The 22,715-nt window shown below is 43.2% G+C and overlaps 1 protein-coding gene and 1 long non-coding RNA gene across 2 annotated transcripts; both read left to right on the top strand.

Moving 5' to 3' along the window:
• The first annotated feature begins 761 nt into the window (after positions 1 to 761).
• LOC110502960 (protein LSM12 homolog A) lies at positions 762 to 22,286 on the top strand. The gene is made up of 5 exons (XM_021581307.2): positions 762 to 942; positions 9,080 to 9,210; positions 10,151 to 10,260; positions 10,914 to 11,040; positions 19,586 to 22,286. Exons 1-5 carry the CDS (start codon positions 816 to 818, stop codon positions 19,667 to 19,669), a joined length of 579 nt encoding a protein of 192 aa, XP_021436982.1. The 5' UTR covers positions 762 to 815; the 3' UTR covers positions 19,670 to 22,286.
• On the top strand, positions 6,715 to 8,929 carry LOC118943905. The gene is made up of 2 exons (XR_005039252.1): positions 6,715 to 8,142; positions 8,350 to 8,929. It is a non-coding gene; the product is annotated as an uncharacterized LOC118943905 (long non-coding RNA).
• Positions 22,287 to 22,715: the final 429 nt, after the last annotated feature.

The raw sequence follows: 22,715 nt of genomic DNA, 5'->3' as shown, positions 1-22,715 counted from the left end.
TACGATGTGAGCAAATGAGGTGAGATAAGGGAGGTAAAGGCAAAAAGGCCATGGTGGCAAAGTAGATACAATATAGCAAGTAAAACACTGGAATGGTAGATTTGCAATGGGAGAATGTGCAAAGTAGAAATAAAAATAATGGGGGTGCAAAGGAGCAAAATAAATAAATTAAATACAGTAGGGAAAGAGGTAGTTGTTTGGGCTAAATTATAGGTGGGCTATGTACAGGTGCAGTAATCTGTGAGCTGCTCTGACAGTTGGTGCTTAAAGCTAGTGAGGGAGATAAGTGTTTCCAGTTTCAGAGATTTTTGTATTGGCATTGGCAGCAGAGAACTGGAAGGAGAGGCGGCCAAAGAAATAATTGGTTTTGGGGGTGACTAGAGAGATATACCTGCTTGAGTATGTTGAACTGTTGAGTATGCTCAACTGAAACGATCCAGTTCATTTACAGTATACTAAAATGAACTAATAGTATATAGTTTGTAGTGTATACTCATTAAGTATGTAGTATACAGTATGTTAGTATGGGTATTCGAAACACAGTCCATGTTGGTATGTAGCTTTATTAATTCAATAATATATATGATTTTTTATAAAAAAAAATGTCATCCAAGGGATCCTACAATATGATATCCTTGGTAAAAAAAAATCTAAATGTAATTCTAGAATGCCAGCTAGCTAGAGTATGAACTGTGGAATGAATTAAAATCATCATATGCAGCGTAGGTAATTTGACATGCCCCGGAGTCGTCCAAGTGACGAGTTCACGTACTAATTTTACGTAATACTGGAGCTCCGCTTTCCTGGCGGAGAAGATGGCGGCTCCTGGACCGGGAGAGTATTTTAGCGTCGGGAGCCATATCTCTTGTCTTACCTGCTTGGGCCAGCGTCTGCAGGGAGAAGTGGTGGCCTTCGACTACCAGTCCAAGATGTTGACTTTGAGTATCCTTTCTCCATTTTAAGATGCCATTGAATCATTGGCCTGTTTGCCTTCGGTGAGGGCCTGTCTGTAACCAACAAATGTCAAATAGTTATCCGCGCAGGCGTAATTGTAGCTAGCCGAATTGCTTAGCTAGCTTTGTCTCACTTGAAATATTTTGATACAATTCATTACTTTTGTATTACATTTTGCAAATATTGCTGGAGTTTTGCTCTGATCGTGTAGTTATTGCTTACATGTGTTGTGAGCCAACGTAGAATTGCTGGTCCTCGACTAGGATCACTATTTGGCAGATCTCATGGCATCATGGCAGTTTCATTAACAGTATACAGTAATTGTTATTGGCTAGCGTGACCGTCTTGCTTACTGACTGACCAGTGCATATGGGTTTGACATGCGATATACTATCATTCTTATTGCCACCTAACTGATTGCAATGTTAGGCAAATGACAATTCATTTCATTTACTCAACGCTAACTAGCGACGTTCATTTGCTGTTAGTTAAGAGCTAACGTTAGCTTGCGTTTAGATAGCCAGCAAATGATAATTTATGCTACCATTTGACGCTGTTAAGAATATCAAGCATAAAGACAGTCTTAGTTATCAATCCGATTAACTAGCACGGCATGATTGACTTGTCATAGTCAGTGGATGACCCAAGGGTACCTAGTTATCGTTAGCTAGCCTAGCTTGTTAGCTAGCTACGGTAGTATGATGAAACATGCCGGTTCTGTCACTGTATAGTAACGCTAGTTAGCTAAAAGCGAATCGTATTGGTCAACTATATGGCTCTTCAATAAACCTTGGCCCAAGTAACTAGCTCAAAAAGCTATGGATTTCTCTCGTCAATCCACACTTTTCACGGTGGGTATAGGACCACCATACATGTGCTCCAATGACTGGTTGTCAGTAGCCCTTGATCATGACTCTCAGTTCCATTACATTACACTTAAGTGGTTGGATGAAAGCGTCTCCTGTAGTAGTGGGTGGGGGTTAAGATCCAACGGTCGGTCTGATCATTAAGATGCATAGCTTGCAGTGCAGTTTTGTATTTCTACTCCGCATTATCCCTACTTGAGGCACATGTGCTTCTCTTTTCAACTAGCTAAAAGCTTGGTAGTTGGAGTGTGTGTATTTATGTTTTTATGCATGGTAAAACAACACGAGTAGAAAATATTGAGCTCATGCGGTGCTGACCTGTTGCACCCTCTACAACCACTGTGGTTATTTGACCCTGCTGGTCAAATATGAACGTTTGAACATCTATGAACGTTTGTTATTCAATATGTTCAATCTTGCCTTAATGCCATGTACTCTTATCTCCACCAGGCACAGCCAGATGAGGACTGGCCACCCCTCAGAGACTGGTTACTCTCTAGGTTTCTTCATATGTTCCTGCCTTGCTAGGGTGTTTTTCCTAGCCACCGTGGTTCTACATCTACATTGTTTGGGGTTTTATTCTAGGTTTCTGTATAAGCAATGTGTGACATCTGCTGATGTGAAAAGGGCTTTATAAATACATTTGATTTGGTATACATAACAAATACAATTTATTTGTCACATACACATGGTTAGCAGATGTTAATGTGAGTGTAGCGAAATGCTTGTGCTTCTAGTTCTGACAATGCAGTAATAACCAACAAGTAATCTAGCTAACAAACACACCACTGCCTAGTGCTGCACCCCCAACGCACTGCGCCATTGAAAATTAATGACTTCCGCTGGAACAGTTTGATGCAGCCGGTGGACATAAAGACCTTAACTTTAATATCAGAGAGAAATCATTTGAATAATACAGGTTAAATTGATACTCACCTTGATCGTGCCGAAGCGTAACTGGGGAAGTGTAATGGAAGTGTAGTTTAGTCTGATGGAGGCTCCATAGCTGTAACTGCTACAGTAAGTGTGTCTTTATTTGAAGGATTCTTTCTCGCTGATGAAAGACGAGGGCCATATGTTTAGAAAGCCATTTCGCAAGCAATGATTATTGATGTTTCTTAACGATAAAGATGCAATGTGAATAGTGTGGGTAGCCATATGCCTTGATGTTCAGGAGTCTTATGGCTTGGGGGTGGAAGCTGTTTAGAAGCCTCTTGGACCTAGACTTGACCCTCCGGTACCGCCTACCGTGTGTTAGCAGAGAGAACAGTCTATGACTAGGGTGGCTGGAGTCTTTGACACCTTTTGGGCCTTCCTCTGACACTGCCTGGTATAGAGATCCTGAATGGCAGATAGCTTGGCCCCAATGATGTACTGGGCCGTTCTGTAGTGCCTTGCGGTCAGAGGCCGAGCAGTTGCCATGCCAGTCAGAATGCTGTAGAACCGTTTGAGGATCTGAGGACCCATGCCAAATCTTTTCAGTCTCCTGTGGGGGAGTAGATTTTGTCGTGCCCGCTTCACGGTGTGCTTGGACAAAGTTAGTTTGTTGGTGATGTGGACACCAAGGAGCTTGAATTTCTCAACCTTCTCCACTGCAGCCCGTCGATGAGAATGGGGGTGTGCTCGGTCCTCTTTTTCCTTTAGTTCACAATCATGTCCTTTGTCTTGAACACAGGGAGAGTTTGTCCTGGCACCACACTGCCAGGTCTCTGACGACCTCCCTGTAGGCTGTCTCGTTGTCGGTGATCAGTTGTGTCATCGGCAAATTGAATGATGGTCTTGGAGTCGTGCCTGGCCGTGCAGTCATGAGTGAACAGGGAGTACACCTTGATGGGGTGAATTGACCCTAATATTGGTGGGGAGAATAGACCCTAATAAGCAGTTTGATGGGGATAATATACCCTCATAATGATTGACTCATTCTAACCCTGCTGATGGTGATATATTTGCTCAGTCAAATACCTGTAGAGGAGTAGAAGGCACTCAACCAATGAGATGAGGTGCAAGCAAAAAAATCATTAAGGCATTTGGAAGGAATAGGTGTGACTCTCACGTGAGAAATACGCCTGCCAAATGCTCAGTCAAATGGCTGGAATATTGTGCAGCATGACAGATATACTGTCTGGACTGTTGGTAAAATGGGGTGTTTTTGTATAGACTTAAAGTGAATCCTCCATATTTATCCACAGGTCTTGATTCTTTAAATGTCACTGATGCTCTAGCCATGTGCTAGGATGCTTTTCTACTGTTACTGCTACTACTATGCATTGTGTGATACTGCTGCTGCTACTACTATGCATTGGGTGATACTGCTACTATGCATTGTGTGATACTGCTGCTGCTACTAATATTCATTGTGTGATACTGCTGCTGCTGCTACTATGCATTGTGTGATACTGCTGCTGCTGCTACTATGCATTGTGTGATACTGCTGCTGCTGCTACTATGCATTGTGTGCTGCTGCTGCTACTATGCATTGTGTGCTGCTGCTGCTACTATGCATTGTGTGATACTGCTGCTATGCATTGTGTGATACTGCTGCTATGCATTGTGTGATACTGCTGCTATGCATTGTGTGATACTGCTGCTATGCATTGTGTGATACTGCTGCTATGCATTGTGTGATACTGCTGCTATGCATTGTGTGATACTGCTGCTATGCATTGTGTGATACTGCTGCTATGCATTGTGTGATACTGCTGCTATGCATTGTGTGATACTGCTGCTATGCATTGTGTGATACTGCTGCTATGCATTGTGTGATACTGCTGCTATGCATTGTGTGATACTGCTGCTATGCATTGTGTGATACTGCTGCTGCTGCTATGCATTGTGTGATACTGCTGCTGCTGCTCTGCATTGTGTGATACTGCTGCTGCTATGCATTGTGTGATGCTGCTCTGCATTGTGTGATGCTGCTGCTGCTATGCATTGTGTGATACTGCTGCTGCTGCTATGCATTGTGTGATACTGCTGCTGCTGCTCTGCATTGTGTGATACTGCTGCTGCTCTGCATTGTGTGATGCTGCTCTGCATTGTGTGATGCTGCTCTGCATTGTGTGATGCTGCTGCTGCTCTGCATTGTGTGATGCTGCTCTGCATTGTGTGATGCTGCTGCTGCTCTGCATTGTGTGGTGCTGCTATGCATTGTGTGATGCTGCTGCTGCTATGCATTGTGTGATGCTGCTGCTGCTCTGCATTGTGTGATGCTGCTGCTGCTCTGCATTGTGTGATGCTGCTGCTGCTCTGCATTGTGTGATGCTGCTGCTCCTATGCATTGTGTGATGCTGCTGCTCCTATGCATTGTGTGATACTGCTGCTCCTATGCATTGTGTGATGCTGCTGCTGCTCTGCATTGTGTGATGCTGCTGCTGCTCTGCATTGTGTGATACTGCTGTTGCTATGCATTGTGTGATACTGCTGCTGCTATGCATTGTGTGATACTGCTGCTGCTATGCATTGTGTGATACTGCTGCTGCTATGCATTGTGTGATACTGCTGCTGCTATGCATTGTGTGATGCTGCTGCTGCTCTGCATTGTGTGATACTGCTGCTGCTCTGCATTGTGTGATGCTGCTCTGCATTGTGTGATGCTGCTCTGCATTGTGTGATGCTGCTGCTGCTCTGCATTGTGTGATGCTGCTCTGCATTGTGTGATGCTGCTGCTGCTCTGCATTGTGTGGTGCTGCTCTGCATTGTGTGATGCTGCTGCTGCTCTGCATTGTGTGATGCTGCTGCTGCTATGCATTGTGTGATGCTGCTGCTGCTATGCATTGTGTGATGCTGCTGCTCTGCATTGTGTGATGCTGCTGCTGCTATGCATTGTGTGATGCTGCTGCTGCTCTGCATTGTGTGATGCTGCTGCTGCTCTGCATTGTGTGATGCTGCTGCTGCTCTGCATTGTGTGATGCTGCTGCTGCTCTGCATTGTGTGATGCTGCTGCTGCTCTGCATTGTGTGATGCTGCTGCTGCTCTGCATTGTGTGATGCTGCTCTGCATTGTGTGATGCTGCTGCTGCTGCTCTGCATTGTGTGATGCTGCTGCTCTGCATTGTGTGATGCTGCTGCTGCTCTGCATTGTGTGATACTGCTGCTGCTGCTGCTCTGCATTGTGTGATACTGCTGCTGCTACTATGCATTGTGTGATACTGCTGCTATGCATTGTGTGATACTGCTGCTATGCATTGTGTGATGCTGCTGCTATGCATTGTGTGATGCTGCTGCTATGCATTGTGTGATACTGCTGCTGCTGCTGCTATGCATTGTGTGATACTGCTGCTATGCATTGTGTGATGATGCTGCTCTGCATTGTGTGATGCTGCTGCTGCTCTGCATTGTGTGATGCTGCTGCTGCTCTGCATTGTGTGATACTGCTGCTGCTATGCATTGTGTGATACTGCTGCTGCTGCTACTATGCATTGTGTGATACTGCTGCTGCTGCTACTATGCATTGTGTGATACTGCTGCTACAATGCATTGTGTGATACTGCTGCTACTATGCATTGTGTGATACTGCTGCTGCTGCTACTATGCATTGTGTGATACTGCTACTATGCATTGTGTGATACTGCTGCGGCTGCTACTATGCATTGTGTGGATGCTGCTGCTACTCTGCATTGTGTGCTGCTGCTGCTACCACTATGCATTGTGTGCTGCTGCTACTACTGCTACTACTATGCATTGTGTGCTGCTGCTGCTACTATGCATTGTGTGCTACTGCTGCTATGCATTGTGTGCTGCTACTACTGCTACTACTATGCATTGTGTGCTGCTACTACTGCTGCTATGCATTGTGTGCTGCTGCTGCTACTACTGCTACTACTATGCATTGTGTGCTGCTACTACTATGCATTGTGTGCTGCTACTACAATGCATTGTGTGCTGCTACTACTGCTATGCATTGTGTGCTGCTGCTACTGCTGCTATGCATTGTGTGATACTGTTGCTGCTGCTATGCATTGTGTGCTGCCGCTACTGTGCATTGTGTGCTGCTACAACTACTGCCACTACTATGCGTTGTGTGCTGCTACTACTATAACGGACTGTAGTTGATCCGTACGGATCACCCCCCCGCCCCCACGGTTCGGCATGCAAGTGAACCGCGGATCAATTGCAAAGTTTTACCACCATAGTGTGAAATACAGTTGTCTGCCGTTGTAACTTTTTAAAGTAATAATTCCCTAAATCTTGATGCAGAGTTGCTGTGAGAAGATAGACAAGACCGATGCGTGTTTTGTTTTACTCTGAAGCCTGAAAGTTGATTTGATTTGACTTTTACATTTAAAAAAAAAAAGCAGTTTGTGTGTGTACTGTTCATGTGAACGGGCCTGCAGGTAGCCTCGTGGTTAGAGCGTTGGACTTGTAACTGAAAGGTTGCAAGATTGAATCCCTGACAAGGTACAATTCTGTCGTTCTGCCCCTGAACAAAGCAGTGAACCCGCTGTTCCTAGGCCGTCATTGAAAATAATAATTTGTTCTTAACTGACTTGCCTAGTTAAATAAAGGTACAATAAAAAATTTTTGAATCCCAACGAATCAATCCTGGATGCTTGCGTTCCATAAAGCAAAGAAGAAAAAAAGAGCAGTGACCATGGCTAGCAGAGGAGGTGAAGAACTGGAATAGCCTCCCGCTTCATTGAAGTTTCATGTATGGGAGCAGTTTGCCTTCCCTGTCAAATATGATGACAGAAGAAGGGTGGTGGACAACACCATTACGGTGTGTAGTTATTGTGCTACAAAGCTGTATGATCATGGAAATGCATGTTCAAAGCGTCATCACCCTGGTGTGTCAGTGACGGCAGCCAACTCAGCCAAGAGACAACTTCTCACCGCGGCATTTAAGCGCTTTGCTGCAGAATCATACCGGGCTGAAGCCATCACAATCTATTGGGATGTTTATTGCTGCAGACGTGCGGCCATACTCTGTTGTGGAAAACAAAGGGTTTAAAAATATGGTGAAAGTGCTTGAGTCACGCTACAAAATCCCCTCGCGCACCCACTTCAGTATGAAGATTGTGCCAGATCGTTATGAAAAGGGAAATATCAAAATGGAGCACTGAAACTGCACCATCTGTGTCCATGATCCAACCTCTGAGAACAAGGATTCTACAATCCATGGCCCCAAGTGAGGAAGACAGCACCATCACTAGAGATGTCAAGGCTTCCATTACCTGAACCCCAGATACCTCCCCCCTAATGTACAGGACTACCTTCATAGATCTACTGCACTGGATCCAAGGTTCAAGTCCAGGTCTCACCTAGACCCTGCCCTATGCTGGAGGACATGCAGTGATCTCACCACAAGGATTGTGGCCACTGAAGAGGTAAAAAAAAAAGAAGTGTGAATTACTTAAATAATAAATATACTGCAGTCTAATCTTAGTCAATGCTATTGCTCTTAGAATCATCCATTTTAAAAAATTTTTTTTTTTTGAAATAATGGATTTTATTAAACGTTATTGCCGGAATTTATAGTTAAATGAAAATAAATAATTAGTTAGTTTAATAGATCAAGTAATTTCTTTCTGCAGGGTCAAGCCACCGAGCTGACAGGAGCAGACTCAGAGGCATCTCCTCCACAAAATAATTTGGCTATGAAGGAGCTTTTCGGGGAGACCTTTGCGATCACGGACACAGGCAAGACATTTGCAACACCATCGAAGAGGAGGCATCCTACAAGGCAGCAAGCGGCATTCCACTGGATGGCGATCCACTGACATGGTGGAAAATCAATGAGTGTAAATACCCTCACATTGTCATGATGGCAAGATGCTGCCTGGCACTTCAGTTCCTAGCGAGAGGGTGTTCTCCACGGCAGGGGACATAGTGACTGCAAAGAGGTCTACCCTCTCCCCAGACAATGTAGACATCCTCATCTTTTAGAAAAATAATTTGATGTTAAGCTCAGGTCTGCCCAGCTTTCTTTCTTTACTTGTTTTTGATGATGTGGACACAGGCTATTTTTTTCATTCACTGTTCAAAGGAAGAAGGTATGATGCCTCATACTGCACTTTCATTTAACAATTGAGTATTGAATATTTTATTTTAAGATTTCATTTAAACATTGAAAAGTTTAAGTGTTCTTTAAGTAATAAATGGAAAGCAAAGTTATATTTGTCTCCGCTTTTTTTTCTGATCTGAAAAACGATCCAGTCTGTGACTCAACTGTGATCCGAAACAAGTTTTTTTTATTAGTTCCACTACTACTACGCATTGTGTACTACTACTCAGCTTGTTTACCTTGACTTGAGTTCCTCCCAGAATGTGATCCCTCCAGCAGAAAGCCAAATCTCCACGACGTCATCCTGATCAATTTAGACTATGTTTCTGAAGTGGATATAATAAATGATCGCACTGAAACGCCTCCTCTAGCATCACTGAATGTTAGCAAGGTAAGCCCTCATCTGCTGTCATACTGTAGGTCCCTCAAATTCAGCCAGTTCCTGCTTTTTTCATTCTGCCCCTCTAATCAGGGACTGATTTAGACCTGGGTCACCGTGTGTGTGTGAAATTAATTATCAGGTAGAACAGAACCAGGAGTATTCCTGACCTCGGCGGGTAAGATTTGAATACCCCTACTGTAGATGCTGCTTGACTTTGTGTATCCTAGCCTAGGCTTTAGTCGGGATTCTTTGTTCTTATGATTAGCCTATTTGTATGGTAAACAAAATCTGGTACTTTTTTTTTTTTTTGTACATCTTATGAACAGGCCAGGCCCAGTGTTAGGTTAGGTTACTTGCGATGAGATGACTTGAGTTCCATTTGTCACCTGTCTCAAATAATCACCCATCTGAGCCAGTCATTGTTAAATCTTCCTTGTCAACTTTCTCATCCCATTTTTCTGATCAAGGCTATGAATTGTGTTTTCAAATGTAAGCGAAAGTTGCGTCTTGCGACTATTCCCTTCAAATGCATTTATATACTGAACAAAAATCTAAACGCAACAATTTCAAAGATGACAAGTGCGCAGGTGAGCTTCCCTGAGACCGTTTGTACAGAAATCCTTCGGTTGGTCACAGTTTCATCAGCTCTCTGGGTGGCTGGTCTCAGATGATCCTGCAGGTGAAGAAACCCGATGTGGAGGTCCTGGGCTGGCGTGGTTGGACGAACTGACAAATTCTCTAAAACGACATTGCAGTTTGTGCACAATTTGAGAGACTTTTTGTGAATATGGAACATTTCTGAGATCTTATTTCACCTCATGAAACATGGGGCCAACACTTTGCGGTTATATTTTTGTTCAGCGTAGGTTTTGATTGCACCTTGACTCAAGTTGGTTGACTGTCTTCAAATTCCCTCCTAACTTTCTCCTCCCTGCCATCTTTCTCCAAGCTTGCCAATCGAGCACGGTCAGAGAAGGAGGACAAGCTATCCCAAGCATATGCAATCAGTGCTGGGGTTTCTGTGGAGGGCCAGCATCTATTCCAGACTATTCACAAAACGTAAGTGCCTTTTTCAATTCAATAATATTAATTTCAGAGGGGCAGAGTGTCGTTGGGCAGCATTGTCTACTGGTTATAATATATCTGACACGGGCAGATGATTCTTTATGGATCCCAGGCCGCCACTGGGCCTACTGAATATCCTTTCTAGTTGTAATGGCCAGGTTTAGAGGCAGGTGATTTGAATACGTCCCACGTTAGTTCAACACGAATTCAAACAATGGAAATCTTTGTTTAAATTGGTACGACGCGGTAACGACAATCCCAGCTCCGACACCTCTGTTTTTCCACACACGGCCAACGCGGTGCGACTAATGATCAACTGCTGTGCACACAAACTAAGTGATAGCACGTCGGGCGGCAAGATTCTCTGGGAGAATTGGATAATTCACCTTATAGTACTTAGTTGTCCTTCATCTCCCCAATGTCTGTATCCCTATCTACCTTTACAGATGATAGGTTTAGATAATCTAATAATACATAATTTATAAGAGTAAGTTTTAGCTTCATAAATAAAAATGATTCAATTGAGATTTCATGCTTTACTTAACACTTAAACTTTTCAATGTCTCTATTAGTAGTTTAAATAGACCTGACTCAGCTCAAGGACTGTTTGACCCGTTAAATGATTTGATGTGTACTATGTTCTGCAGCATCAAAGACTGTAAATGGCAGGAGAAGAACATAATGGTGATGGACGACGTTGTGATCTCACCGCCATACCAGGCTGACAACTGCAAAGGCAAAGAGGGAAGTGCTTTAAGTCATGTACGCAAAATAGTGAGTATCGCTTCCCTACTACAACTTTTAGGTCTGTCAACCTACCTGCTGCGGTTAGGTCTACTACACCTACATCTGTCTACCTACTACAACTTTTAGGTCTGTCAACCTAACTCCTGCGGTTAGGTCTGTCCACCTACAGTTGAAGTTGGAAGTTTACATACACATTAGCCAAATTCATTTAAACTCAGTTTTTCACAATTCCTGATATTTAATCCTAGTAAAAATCCCCTGTTTTAGGTCAGTTAGGATCATCACTCTTATTTTAAGAATGTGAAATGTCAGAATAATAGTAGAGAGAATGATTGATTTATTTCAGCTTTTATTTCTTTCATCGCATTCCCAGTGGGTCAGAAGTTTACATACACTCAATTCGTATTTGGTAGCATTGCCTTTAAATTGTGTAACTTGGGTCAAACGTTTCGGTAAGCCTTCTACAATCGTCCCAAGGATGAACCAGACTCATGGTCTTGGCTGAGTTCTTTTGATTTTCCCATGATGTCAAGCAAAGAGGCACTGAGTTTGAAGGTAGGCCTTGAAATACATCCACAGGTACACCTCCAATTGACTCAAATTTGGCCAATTAGCCTATCAGAATTACATCATTTTCTGGAATTTTTCCAAGCTGTTTAAAGGCAGTCACCTGAGTGTATGTAAACTTCCGACCCACTGGAATTGTGACACAATGGATTATAAGTGAAATAATCTGTCTGTAAACAGTTGTTGGAAATATTACTTGTCATGAACAAAGTAGATGTCTTAACCGACTTGCCAAAACTATAGTTTGTTAACAAGAAATTTGTGGAGAGGTTGAAAAACTAATTTTAATGACTCCAACTTAAGTGTATGTAAACTTCTGACTTCAACTGTACCTACTGCGCTTAGGTCTGTCCACCATTACTGCTACTACTGTTAGGTCTGTCCACCATTACTGCTACTACTGTTAGGTCTGTCTACCATTACTGCTACTACTGTTAGGTCTGTCTACCATTACTGCTACTACTGTTAGGTCTGTCCACCATTACTGCTACTACTGTTAGGTCTGTCCACCATTACTGCTACTACTGTTAGGTCTGTCCACCATTACTGCTACTACTGTTAGGTCTGTCCACCATTACTGCTACTACTGTTAGGTCTGTCCACCATTACTGCTACTACTGTTAGGTCTGTCCACCATTACTGCTGCTACTGTTAGGTCTGTCCACCATTACTGCTACTACTACTAATACTGTTAGGTCTGTCCACCATTACTGCTACTACTGTTAGGTCTGTCCACCATTACTGCTGCTACTGTTAGGTCTGTCCACCATTACTGCTACTACTGTTAGGTCTGTCCACCATTACTGCTACTACTGTTAGCTCTGTCCAGCATTACTGCTACTACTGTTAGCTCTGTCCACCATTACTGCTGCTACTGTTAGGTCTGTCCACCATTACTGCTGCTACTGTTAGGTCTGTCCACCATTACTGCTACTACTGTTAGGTCTGTCCACCATTACTGCTACTACTGTTAGGTCTGTCTACCATTACTGTTAGGTCTGTCTACCATTACTGTTAGGTCTGTCTACCATTACTGTTAGGTCTGTCTACCATTACTGTTAGGTCTGTCTACCATTACTGTTAGGTCTGTCTACCATTACTGCTACTACTGTTAGGTCTGTCCACCATCTACTACTAATACTGTTAGGTCTGTCCACCATCTACTACTAATACTGTTAGGTCTGTCCACCATCTACTACTAATACTGTTAGGTCTGTCCACCATTACTGCTGCTACTGTTAGGTCTGTCCACCATTACTGCTACTGCTGTTAGGTCCGTCCACCATTACTGCTACTACTACTAATGCTGTTAGGTCTGTCTACCATTACTGTTAGGTCTGTCTACCATTACTGCTGCTACTGTTAGGTCTGTCCACCATTACTGCTACTACTACTAATACTGTTAGGTCTGTCCACCATTACTGTTACTATTGTTAGGTCTGTCCACCATTACTGCTGCTGCTACTAATACTGTTAGCTCTGTCCACCATTACTGCTACTACTACTAATACTGTTAGGTCTGTCCACCATTGCTGCTACTACTGTTAGGTCTGTCCACCATTACTGTTACTACTGTTAGGTCTGTCCACCATTGCTGCTACTACTGTTAGGTCTGTCCACCATTACTGCTGCTACTGTTAGGTCTGTCCACCATTACTGCTGCTACTACTACTAATACTGTTAGGTCTGTCCACCATTACTGTTACTACTGTTAGGTCTGTCCACCATTACTGCTACTACTACTAATACTGTTAGCTCTGTCCACCATTACTGCTACTACTACTAATACTGTTAGGTCCGTCCACCATTACTGTTACGTCTGTTAGGTCTGTCCACCATTACTGCTACTACTGTTAGGTCTGTCCACCATTACTGCTGCTACTGTTAGGTCTGTCTACCATTACTGCTGCTACTGTTAGGTCTGTCCACCATTACTGCTGCTACTACTACTAATACTGTTAGGTCTGTCCACCATTACTGTTACTACTGTTAGGTCTGTCCACCATTACTGCTGCTACTACTACTAATACTGTTAGGTCTGTCCACCATTACTGTTACTACTGTTAGGTCTGTCCACCATTACTGCTGCTACTACTACTAATACTGTTAGGTCTGTCCACCATTACTGTTACTACTGTTAGGTCTGTCCACCATTACTGCTACTACTACTAATACTGTTAGCTCTGTCCACCATTACTGCTACTACTACTAATACTGTTAGGTCCGTCCACCATTACTGTTACGTCTGTTAGGTCTGTCCACCATTACTGCTACTACTGTTAGGTCTGTCCACCATTTACTGCTGCTACTACTACTAATACTGTTAGGTCCGTCCACCATTACTGCTACTGCTGTTAGGTCTGTCCACCATTACTGCTACTACTACTAATACTGTTAGCTCTGTCCACCATTACTGTTACTACTGTTAGGTCTGTCCACCATTTACTGCTGCTACTACTACTAATACTGTTAGGTCCGTCCACCATTACTGCTACTGCTGTTAGGTCTGTCCACCATTACTGCTACTACTACTAATACTGTTAGCTCTGTCCACCATTACTGCTGCTACTGTTAGGTCTGTCCACCATTACTGCTGCTACTGTTAGGTCTGTCCACCATTACTGCTACTACTGTTAGGTCTGTCCACCATTACTGCTACTGCTGTTAGGTCCGTCCACCATTACTGCTGCTACTGTTAGGTCTGTCCACCATTACTGCTACTACTACTAATACTGTTAGGTCTGTCCACCATTACTGCTGCTACTACTACTACTAATACTGTTAGGTCTGTCCACCATTACTGTTACTACTGTTAGGTCTGTCTACCATTACTGCTACTGCTGTTAGGTCTGTCTACCATTACTGCTACTATTAGGTCTGTCCACCATTACTGCTACTACTACTAATACTGTTAGGTCTGTCCACCATTACTGCTACTGCTGTTAGGTCTGTCCACCATTACTGCTACTACTGTTAGGTCCGTCCACCATTACTGCTGCTACTGTTAGGTCTGTCCACCATTACTGCTACTGCTGTTAGGTCCGTCCACCATTACTGCTACTACTACTAATACTGTTAGGTCTGTCTACCATTACTGTTAGGTCTGTCTACCATTACTGCTGCTACTGTTAGGTCTGTCCACCATTACTGCTACTACTACTAATACTGTTAGGTCTGTCCACCATTACTGTTACTATTGTTAGGTCTGTCCACCATTACTGCTGCTGCTACTAATACTGTTAGCTCTGTCCACCATTACTGCTACTACTACTAATACTGTTAGGTCTGTCCACCATTGCTGCTACTACTGTTAGGTCTGTCCACCATTACTGTTACTACTGTTAGGTCTGTCCACCATTGCTGCTACTACTGTTAGGTCTGTCCACCATTACTGCTGCTACTGTTAGGTCTGTCCACCATTACTGCTGCTACTACTACTAATACTGTTAGGTCTGTCCACCATTACTGTTACTACTGTTAGGTCTGTCCACCATTACTGCTACTACTACTAATACTGTTAGCTCTGTCCACCATTACTGCTACTACTACTAATACTGTTAGGTCCGTCCACCATTACTGTTACGTCTGTTAGGTCTGTCCACCATTACTGCTACTACTGTTAGGTCTGTCCACCATTACTGCTGCTACTGTTAGGTCTGTCTACCATTACTGCTGCTACTGTTAGGTCTGTCCACCATTACTGCTGCTACTACTACTAATACTGTTAGGTCTGTCCACCATTACTGTTACTACTGTTAGGTCTGTCCACCATTACTGCTGCTACTACTACTAATACTGTTAGGTCTGTCCACCATTACTGTTACTACTGTTAGGTCTGTCCACCATTACTGCTGCTACTACTACTAATACTGTTAGGTCTGTCCACCATTACTGTTACTACTGTTAGGTCTGTCCACCATTACTGCTACTACTACTAATACTGTTAGGTCCGTCCACCATTACTGTTACGTCTGTTAGGTCTGTCCACCATTACTGCTACTACTGTTAGGTCTGTCCACCATTTACTGCTGCTACTACTACTAATACTGTTAGGTCCGTCCACCATTACTGCTACTGCTGTTAGGTCTGTCCACCATTACTGCTACTACTACTAATACTGTTAGCTCTGTCCACCATTACTGTTACTACTGTTAGGTCTGTCCACCATTACTGCTGCTACTGTTAGGTCTGTCCACCATTACTGCTACTACTGTTTGGTCTGTCCACCATTACTGCTACTGCTGTTAGGTCCGTCCACCATTACTGCTGCTACTGTTAGGTCTGTCCACCATTACTGCTGCTACTACTACTAATACTGTTAGGTCTGTCCACCATTACTGCTGCTACTACTACTACTAATACTGTTAGGTCTGTCCACCATTACTGTTACTACTGTTAGGTCTGTCTACCATTACTGCTACTTCTGTTAGGTCTGTCTACCATTACTGCTACTATTAGGTCTGTCCACCATTACTGCTACTACTACTAATACTGTTAGGTCTGTCCACCATTACTGCTACTGCTGTTAGGTCTGTCCACCATTACTGCTACTACTGTTAGGTCCGTCCACCATTACTGCTACTACTACTAATACTGTTAGGTCTGTCCACCATTACTGCTACTGCTGTTAGGTCTGTCCACCATTACTGCTACTACTGTTAGGTCTGTCCACCATTACTGCTACTACTGTTAGGTCTGTCTACCATTACTGCTACTACTGTTAGGTCTGTCCACCATTACTGCTACTACTGTTAGGTCTGTCCACCATTACTGCTACTACTGTTAGGTCTGTCCACCATTACTGCTACTACTGTTAGGTCTGTCTACTATTACTGTTAGGTCTGTCTACCATTACTGCTACTACTGTTAGGTCTGTCCACCATTACTGCTACTACTGTTAGGTCTGTCCACCATTACTGCTACTACTGTTAGGTCTGTCTACCATTACTGCTACTACTGTTAGGTCTGTCCACCATTACTGCTACTACTGTTAGGTCTGTCTACCATTACTGCTACTACTACTAATACTGTTAGGTCTCTCCGCCATTACTGCTACTACTGTTAGGTCTGTCCACCATTTACTGCTGCTACTACTACTAATACTGTTAGGTCCGTCCACCATTACTGCTACTGCTGTTAGGTCTGTCCACCATTACTGCTACTACTACTAATACTGTTAGCTCTGTCCACCATTACTGTTACTACTGTTAGGTCTGTCCACCATTTACTGCTGCTACTACTACTAATACTGTTAGGTCCGTCCACCATTACTGCTACTGCTGTTAGGTCTGTCCACCATTACTGCTACTACTACTAATACTGTTAGCTCTGTCCACCATTACTGCTGCTACTGTTAGGTCTGTCCACCATTACTGCTGCTACTGTTAGGTCTGTCCACCATTACTGCTACTACTGTTAGGTCTGTCCACCATTACTGCTACTGCTGTTAGGTCCGTCCACCATTACTGCTGCTACTGTTAGGTCTGTCCACCATTACTGCTACTACTACTAATACTGTTAGGTCTGTCCACCATTACTGCTGCTACTACTACTACTAATACTGTTAGGTCTGTCCACCATTACTGTTACTACTGTTAGGTCTGTCTACCATTACTGCTACTGCTGTTAGGTCTGTCTACCATTACTGCTACTATTAGGTCTGTCCACCATTACTGCTACTACTACTAATACTGTTAGGTCTGTCCACCATTACTGCTACTGCTGTTAGGTCTGTCCACCATTACTGCTACTGCTGTTAGGTCCGTCCACCATTACTGCTACTACTACTAATACTGTTAGGTCTGTCTACCATTACTGTTAGGTCTGTCTACCATTACTGCTGCTACTGTTAGGTCTGTCCACCATTACTGCTACTACTACTAATACTGTTAGGTCTGTCCACCATTACTGTTACTATTGTTAGGTCTGTCCACCATTACTGCTGCTGCTACCAATACTGTTAGCTCTGTCCACCATTACTGCTACTACTACTAATACTGTTAGGTCTGTCCACCATTGCTGCTACTACTGTTAGGTCTGTCCACCATTACTGTTACTACTGTTAGGTCTGTCCACCATTGCTGCTACTACTGTTAGGTCTGTCCACCATTACTGCTGCTACTACTACTAATACTGTTAGGTCTGTCCACCATTACTGTTACTACTGTTAGGTCTGTCCACCATTACTGCTACTACTACTAATACTGTTAGCTCTGTCCACCATTACTGCTACTACTACTAATACTGTTAGGTCCGTCCACCATTACTGTTACGTCTGTTAGGTCTGTCCACCATTACTGCTACTACTGTTAGGTCTGTCCACCATTACTGCTGCTACTGTTGGTCTGTCTACCATTACTGCTGCTACTGTTAGGTCTGTCCACCATTACTGCTGCTACTACTACTAATACTGTTAGGTCTGTCCACCATTACTGTTACTACTGTTAGGTCTGTCCACCATTACTGCTGCTACTACTACTAATACTGTTAGGTCTGTCCACCATTACTGTTACTACTGTTAGGTCTGTCCACCATTACTGCTGCTACTACTACTAATACTGTTAGGTCTGTCCACCATTACTGTTACTACTGTTAGGTCTGTCCACCATTACTGCTACTACTACTAATACTGTTAGGTCCGTCCACCATTACTGTTACGTCTGTTAGGTCTGTCCACCATTACTGCTACTACTGTTAGGTCTGTCCACCATTTACTGCTGCTACTACTACTAATACTGTTAGGTCCGTCCACCATTACTGCTACTGCTGTTAGGTCTGTCCACCATTACTGCTACTACTACTAATACTGTTAGCTCTGTCCACCATTACTGTTACTACTGTTAGGTCTGTCCACCATTACTGCTGCTACTGTTAGGTCTGTCCACCATTACTGCTACTACTGTTTGGTCTGTCCACCATTACTGCTACTGCTGTTAGGTCCGTCCACCATTACTGCTGCTACTGTTAGGTCTGTCCACCATTACTGCTGCTACTACTACTAATACTGTTAGGTCTGTCCACCATTACTGCTGCTACTACTACTACTAATACTGTTAGGTCTGTCCACCATTACTGTTACTACTGTTAGGTCTGTCTACCATTACTGCTACTGCTGTTAGGTCTGTCTACCATTACTGCTACTATTAGGTCTGTCCACCATTACTGCTACTACTACTAATACTGTTAGGTCTGTCCACCATTACTGCTACTGCTGTTAGGTCTGTCCACCATTACTGCTACTACTGTTAGGTCCGTCCACCATTACTGCTACTACTACTAATACTGTTAGGTCTGTCCACCATTACTGCTACTGCTGTTAGGTCTGTCCACCATTACTGCTACTACTGTTAGGTCTGTCCACCATTACTGCTACTACTGTTAGGTCTGTCTACCATTACTGCTACTACTGTTAGGTCTGTCCACCATTACTGCTACTACTGTTAGGTCTGTCCACCATTACTGCTACTACTGTTAGGTCTGTCCACCATTACTGCTACTACTGTTAGGTCTGTCTACTATTACTGTTAGGTCTGTCTACCATTACTGCTACTACTGTTAGGTCTGTCCACCATTACTGCTACTACTGTTAGGTCTGTCCACCATTACTGCTACTACTGTTAGGTCTGTCTACCATTACTGCTACTACTGTTAGGTCTGTCCACCATTACTGCTACTACTGTTAGGTCTGTCTACCATTACTGCTACTACTACTAATACTGTTAGGTCTCTCCGCCATTACTGCTACTACTATTAGGTCTGTCCACCTTTACTGCTGCTACTACTACTAATACTGTTAGGTCTCTCCACCATTACTGCTACTGCTGTTAGGTCTGTCCGCCATTACTGCTACTACTACTAATACTGTTAGGTCTGTCAATGCATTGCCTTTGTTGTGTAAAAATTATACAATTAACATGTCATTTGCACTTTTTCTTACTGTTTGTTACCATAAGAAAAGGTATTGATCATACATCTCAAGTTGTCTTCCCCTGTCCTTCCTCTGCAGGTTGAGAAACATTTTAGAGACTTGGAAAGTCAGAAGCAACGTTCACAAGCACAGCAAACACAGAACTCCACTTTATCATCTTGAGTCAGCGCAGTGTGGGTCGGGCCAGCCAGGGAATGCAACACTGCGGCGGGCTGGTGGACGGCACGGCGGGCAGGCTGTCTCGACTGCAGGACGAGGTTGGCATTCCTAGCCCTCCTTGTCAGAGACCAGGAAGATACAGCGCTGAAGAGCACTGGGTTCAGAAGATCAAAAAAAAATTCACGAAAAAGAGGAAAAGACTTCATCTTAAATTAGACTTTATAAAGATAATTTAAAACATCAGCCATGAAGCAACCATATAGTTAAAGGAAACTAACTTCATCTCACTCATCCCTCCCATCAATCCATCATCGTCCTCTTCTCCCCAATGGCTTTTCTCCTTTCTTTTCCATAAATTTCATTTATTCAAAAAGAGAAAAATAGACCAGTCAAAGGCTTGTTACCTTTTATTTTCTGTCAATTTCCTATTTTTTTTGCTATATCCATGTTCTACAAGTGTCTGTTTTTCTGTATTTTAAACAAAACGTGACTTGAAATGCCACACTTTAAAAGACATTTTCTAAAATAAAAGTAACAAATTCTGACTCTAATACAGTAATTTCAATAGCTTTTTGCGAGGCAAAGAACAAACCTTTTGAAAGAGTCCATGACAAATTATTGATTTCCTGTTAGGTATTTGTACAATGAATTGTGTTAAATGGAACTTTGTCTCTGAAAAAGAATGGTCAGTCAATAGTGCAGTAGGCCTCATTAAACAACTGACCACTGCACTCATGTTTCTGTTCACATGAAGTGAGATCAGTCTGGTTTTACAAGGCTCCAGTAGGCTACCGTTTAATTAAGACTGTATTCAATGTGCATGGTCAAACCTGGCACCATTTACACTCTGTCCCGTTAACTAACACATTATACTGGTATTGGTGCCATGTAAAGTACAGAGATGTATCATGTAAGTTGTTCAATCAGTCCCATTTTCTAGAATTTGACTACACAGCCATTGTTATTTTCTCATTAGAAATAGATTTTATTACAGAGAACTGACCTCACAGAATCCAGCCCTTCATTACCTGGACATTCAATGAATTCAAATGCGAAACGGATTCTTATTTCTCCAATGCTGGCCCCTGCTGTGCTTGCTGCTTCAAAGAACTCCGGACAGAGGATACAGAACAAGATGGGTGAAGGGAGGCTAAGTTGTCATTCCAATGGACTGTAAATTACAGGTCATTTCAGTGTCAGTGATGTTACCTGTCAAAGTAGTGAGAATCTGCAGGTAATGTCAATATGTTCCACTGGGTACCTGCTGGTCTAATCTGAAGTCTGATCATGGAGAAGACTAATTCATGGACTGCTGGAGGCCTGATTGGACAGGGGCCGTGCTTCCCAACTCCAGACCTCGAGTACCCCCCCAACAGTACACATTTTTATTGTAACCCAAGAGAAACTCACCTGATTCAAGTCACTAAGGGCTGTCTGGTTAGTTGACTCAGGTGTGGGAACACTGGACTAGGGTGTGTATTTTTTGTTGATTGAACCTTTATTTATCCTGGAAGTCCCATTGCGGTCAGAAGACCTCTTTTTCTATTGCATATTTAGATTGACTGCGTACTAGATAATGACGCTGTATAAGTCAGAGGAATATGGTGGGAGGGGCTATAGGAGGATGGGCCCATTGTAGTGGCTGGAATGGTATCAAACATGTTTGACTCCGTTCCATTGATTCCATTCCAGCCTTTACAGTGGGCCCATCCTCCTATAGCCCCTCTCACCAGATTCCTCTGATAAGTCTTTGTTGCTGAATGACATCCACCCAAAATGGACCATCATACTTGATCTATTTAATTGCTAACTTTCAACATTCACCAACAGCATCAACTATAAACTGCATCACATGACCATATCTGTCCCCATAACAGTTACATTGTTTTAAAAAATAAAAACAAACGTAGACCAACAAAATCTAAGGGGATCCAATTTGGGAATTGGATGATGATAACCATATGCAAACAGTGACAGTCGGGTACAACGGTGGTAGGTCTGATTACCAACAATGAGACGGCCTACAGGGAGGAGGTGAGAGCCCTGGTGGAGTGGTGCCAGGTAAATAACGTCAACATAAAGGAACTGATCGTGAATGACAGCAGACAGTACGCCCCCATCCACATCAACGGGGCCGCAGGGGAGAGGGTCAAAAACATCACTGACAACCTGAAATAGTCCCTTCACAAAGACAGCGTGGTGAAGGCACAACAGTGCCTATTCAACCTTGGAAGGCTGAAATAATTTGTCTTGGCCCCCTAAGACCCTCACAAACTTCTACAGATGCACCATTGAGAGCATCCTGTGTAGCTGTATCACCGGAGGGTGGTGCAGTCAGCCCAACGTGTCACCGGGGGGCACACTGCCTAAACTCCAGGACATCTACAGTACCCAGTGTCACAGAAAGGTCAAGAAGATCATCGTCGAGGACCTCAGTCACGCGTGCCACGGCCTGTACACCTCGCTACCATCGAGACCATACAGGTATATCAAAACTGGGACCGAGAGCCTTAGAAATCACTTCTATCTCCAGGCCATCAGCCTGTTAAGTCACCACCAGCCTTAGTCACTGTTCTAGCCAAAAAAGTTTGAAATATCCAATAAATGTCGTTCCCCTTCATGATTGTGTCCCACTTGTTGATTCTTCACAAAAAAATACAGTTTTATATCTTTATGTTTGAAGCCTGAAATGTGGCAAAAGGTCGCAAAGTTCAAGGGGGCCGAATACTTTCGCAAGGCACTGTAACTATTGTTGTACACACCTTTTCCGTTCATATACTGTCTATACACCAATATATATGTATATATTCCTGTCTCTGACCTTGCTCGTTCATATATTTCCTCAATTCTTTATGGATTATGTGTGTATAGTTTATTTTTATTGCCAGGTATTACTGCACTGTTGGAGCTAGAAACAAGCATTTTACCTCATCTGTGTATGCTATCAATAAACTTAGATTTTATACATCCTCCAGATTCAGAAATGAGACCTACATGTACAGCACAGTTTCTGAATAATGCTACGTCTGAGTGTGTTGCTTGTTCTGTG

This window comes from Oncorhynchus mykiss, chromosome 23 (genome assembly GCF_013265735.2).
Source record: "Oncorhynchus mykiss isolate Arlee chromosome 23, USDA_OmykA_1.1, whole genome shotgun sequence".
NCBI classification, from domain to species: Eukaryota; Metazoa; Chordata; class Actinopteri; order Salmoniformes; family Salmonidae; genus Oncorhynchus; species Oncorhynchus mykiss.
Note: the sequence above shows the minus strand (reverse complement) of the source record. Positions and strands in the feature narration are given on the sequence as shown.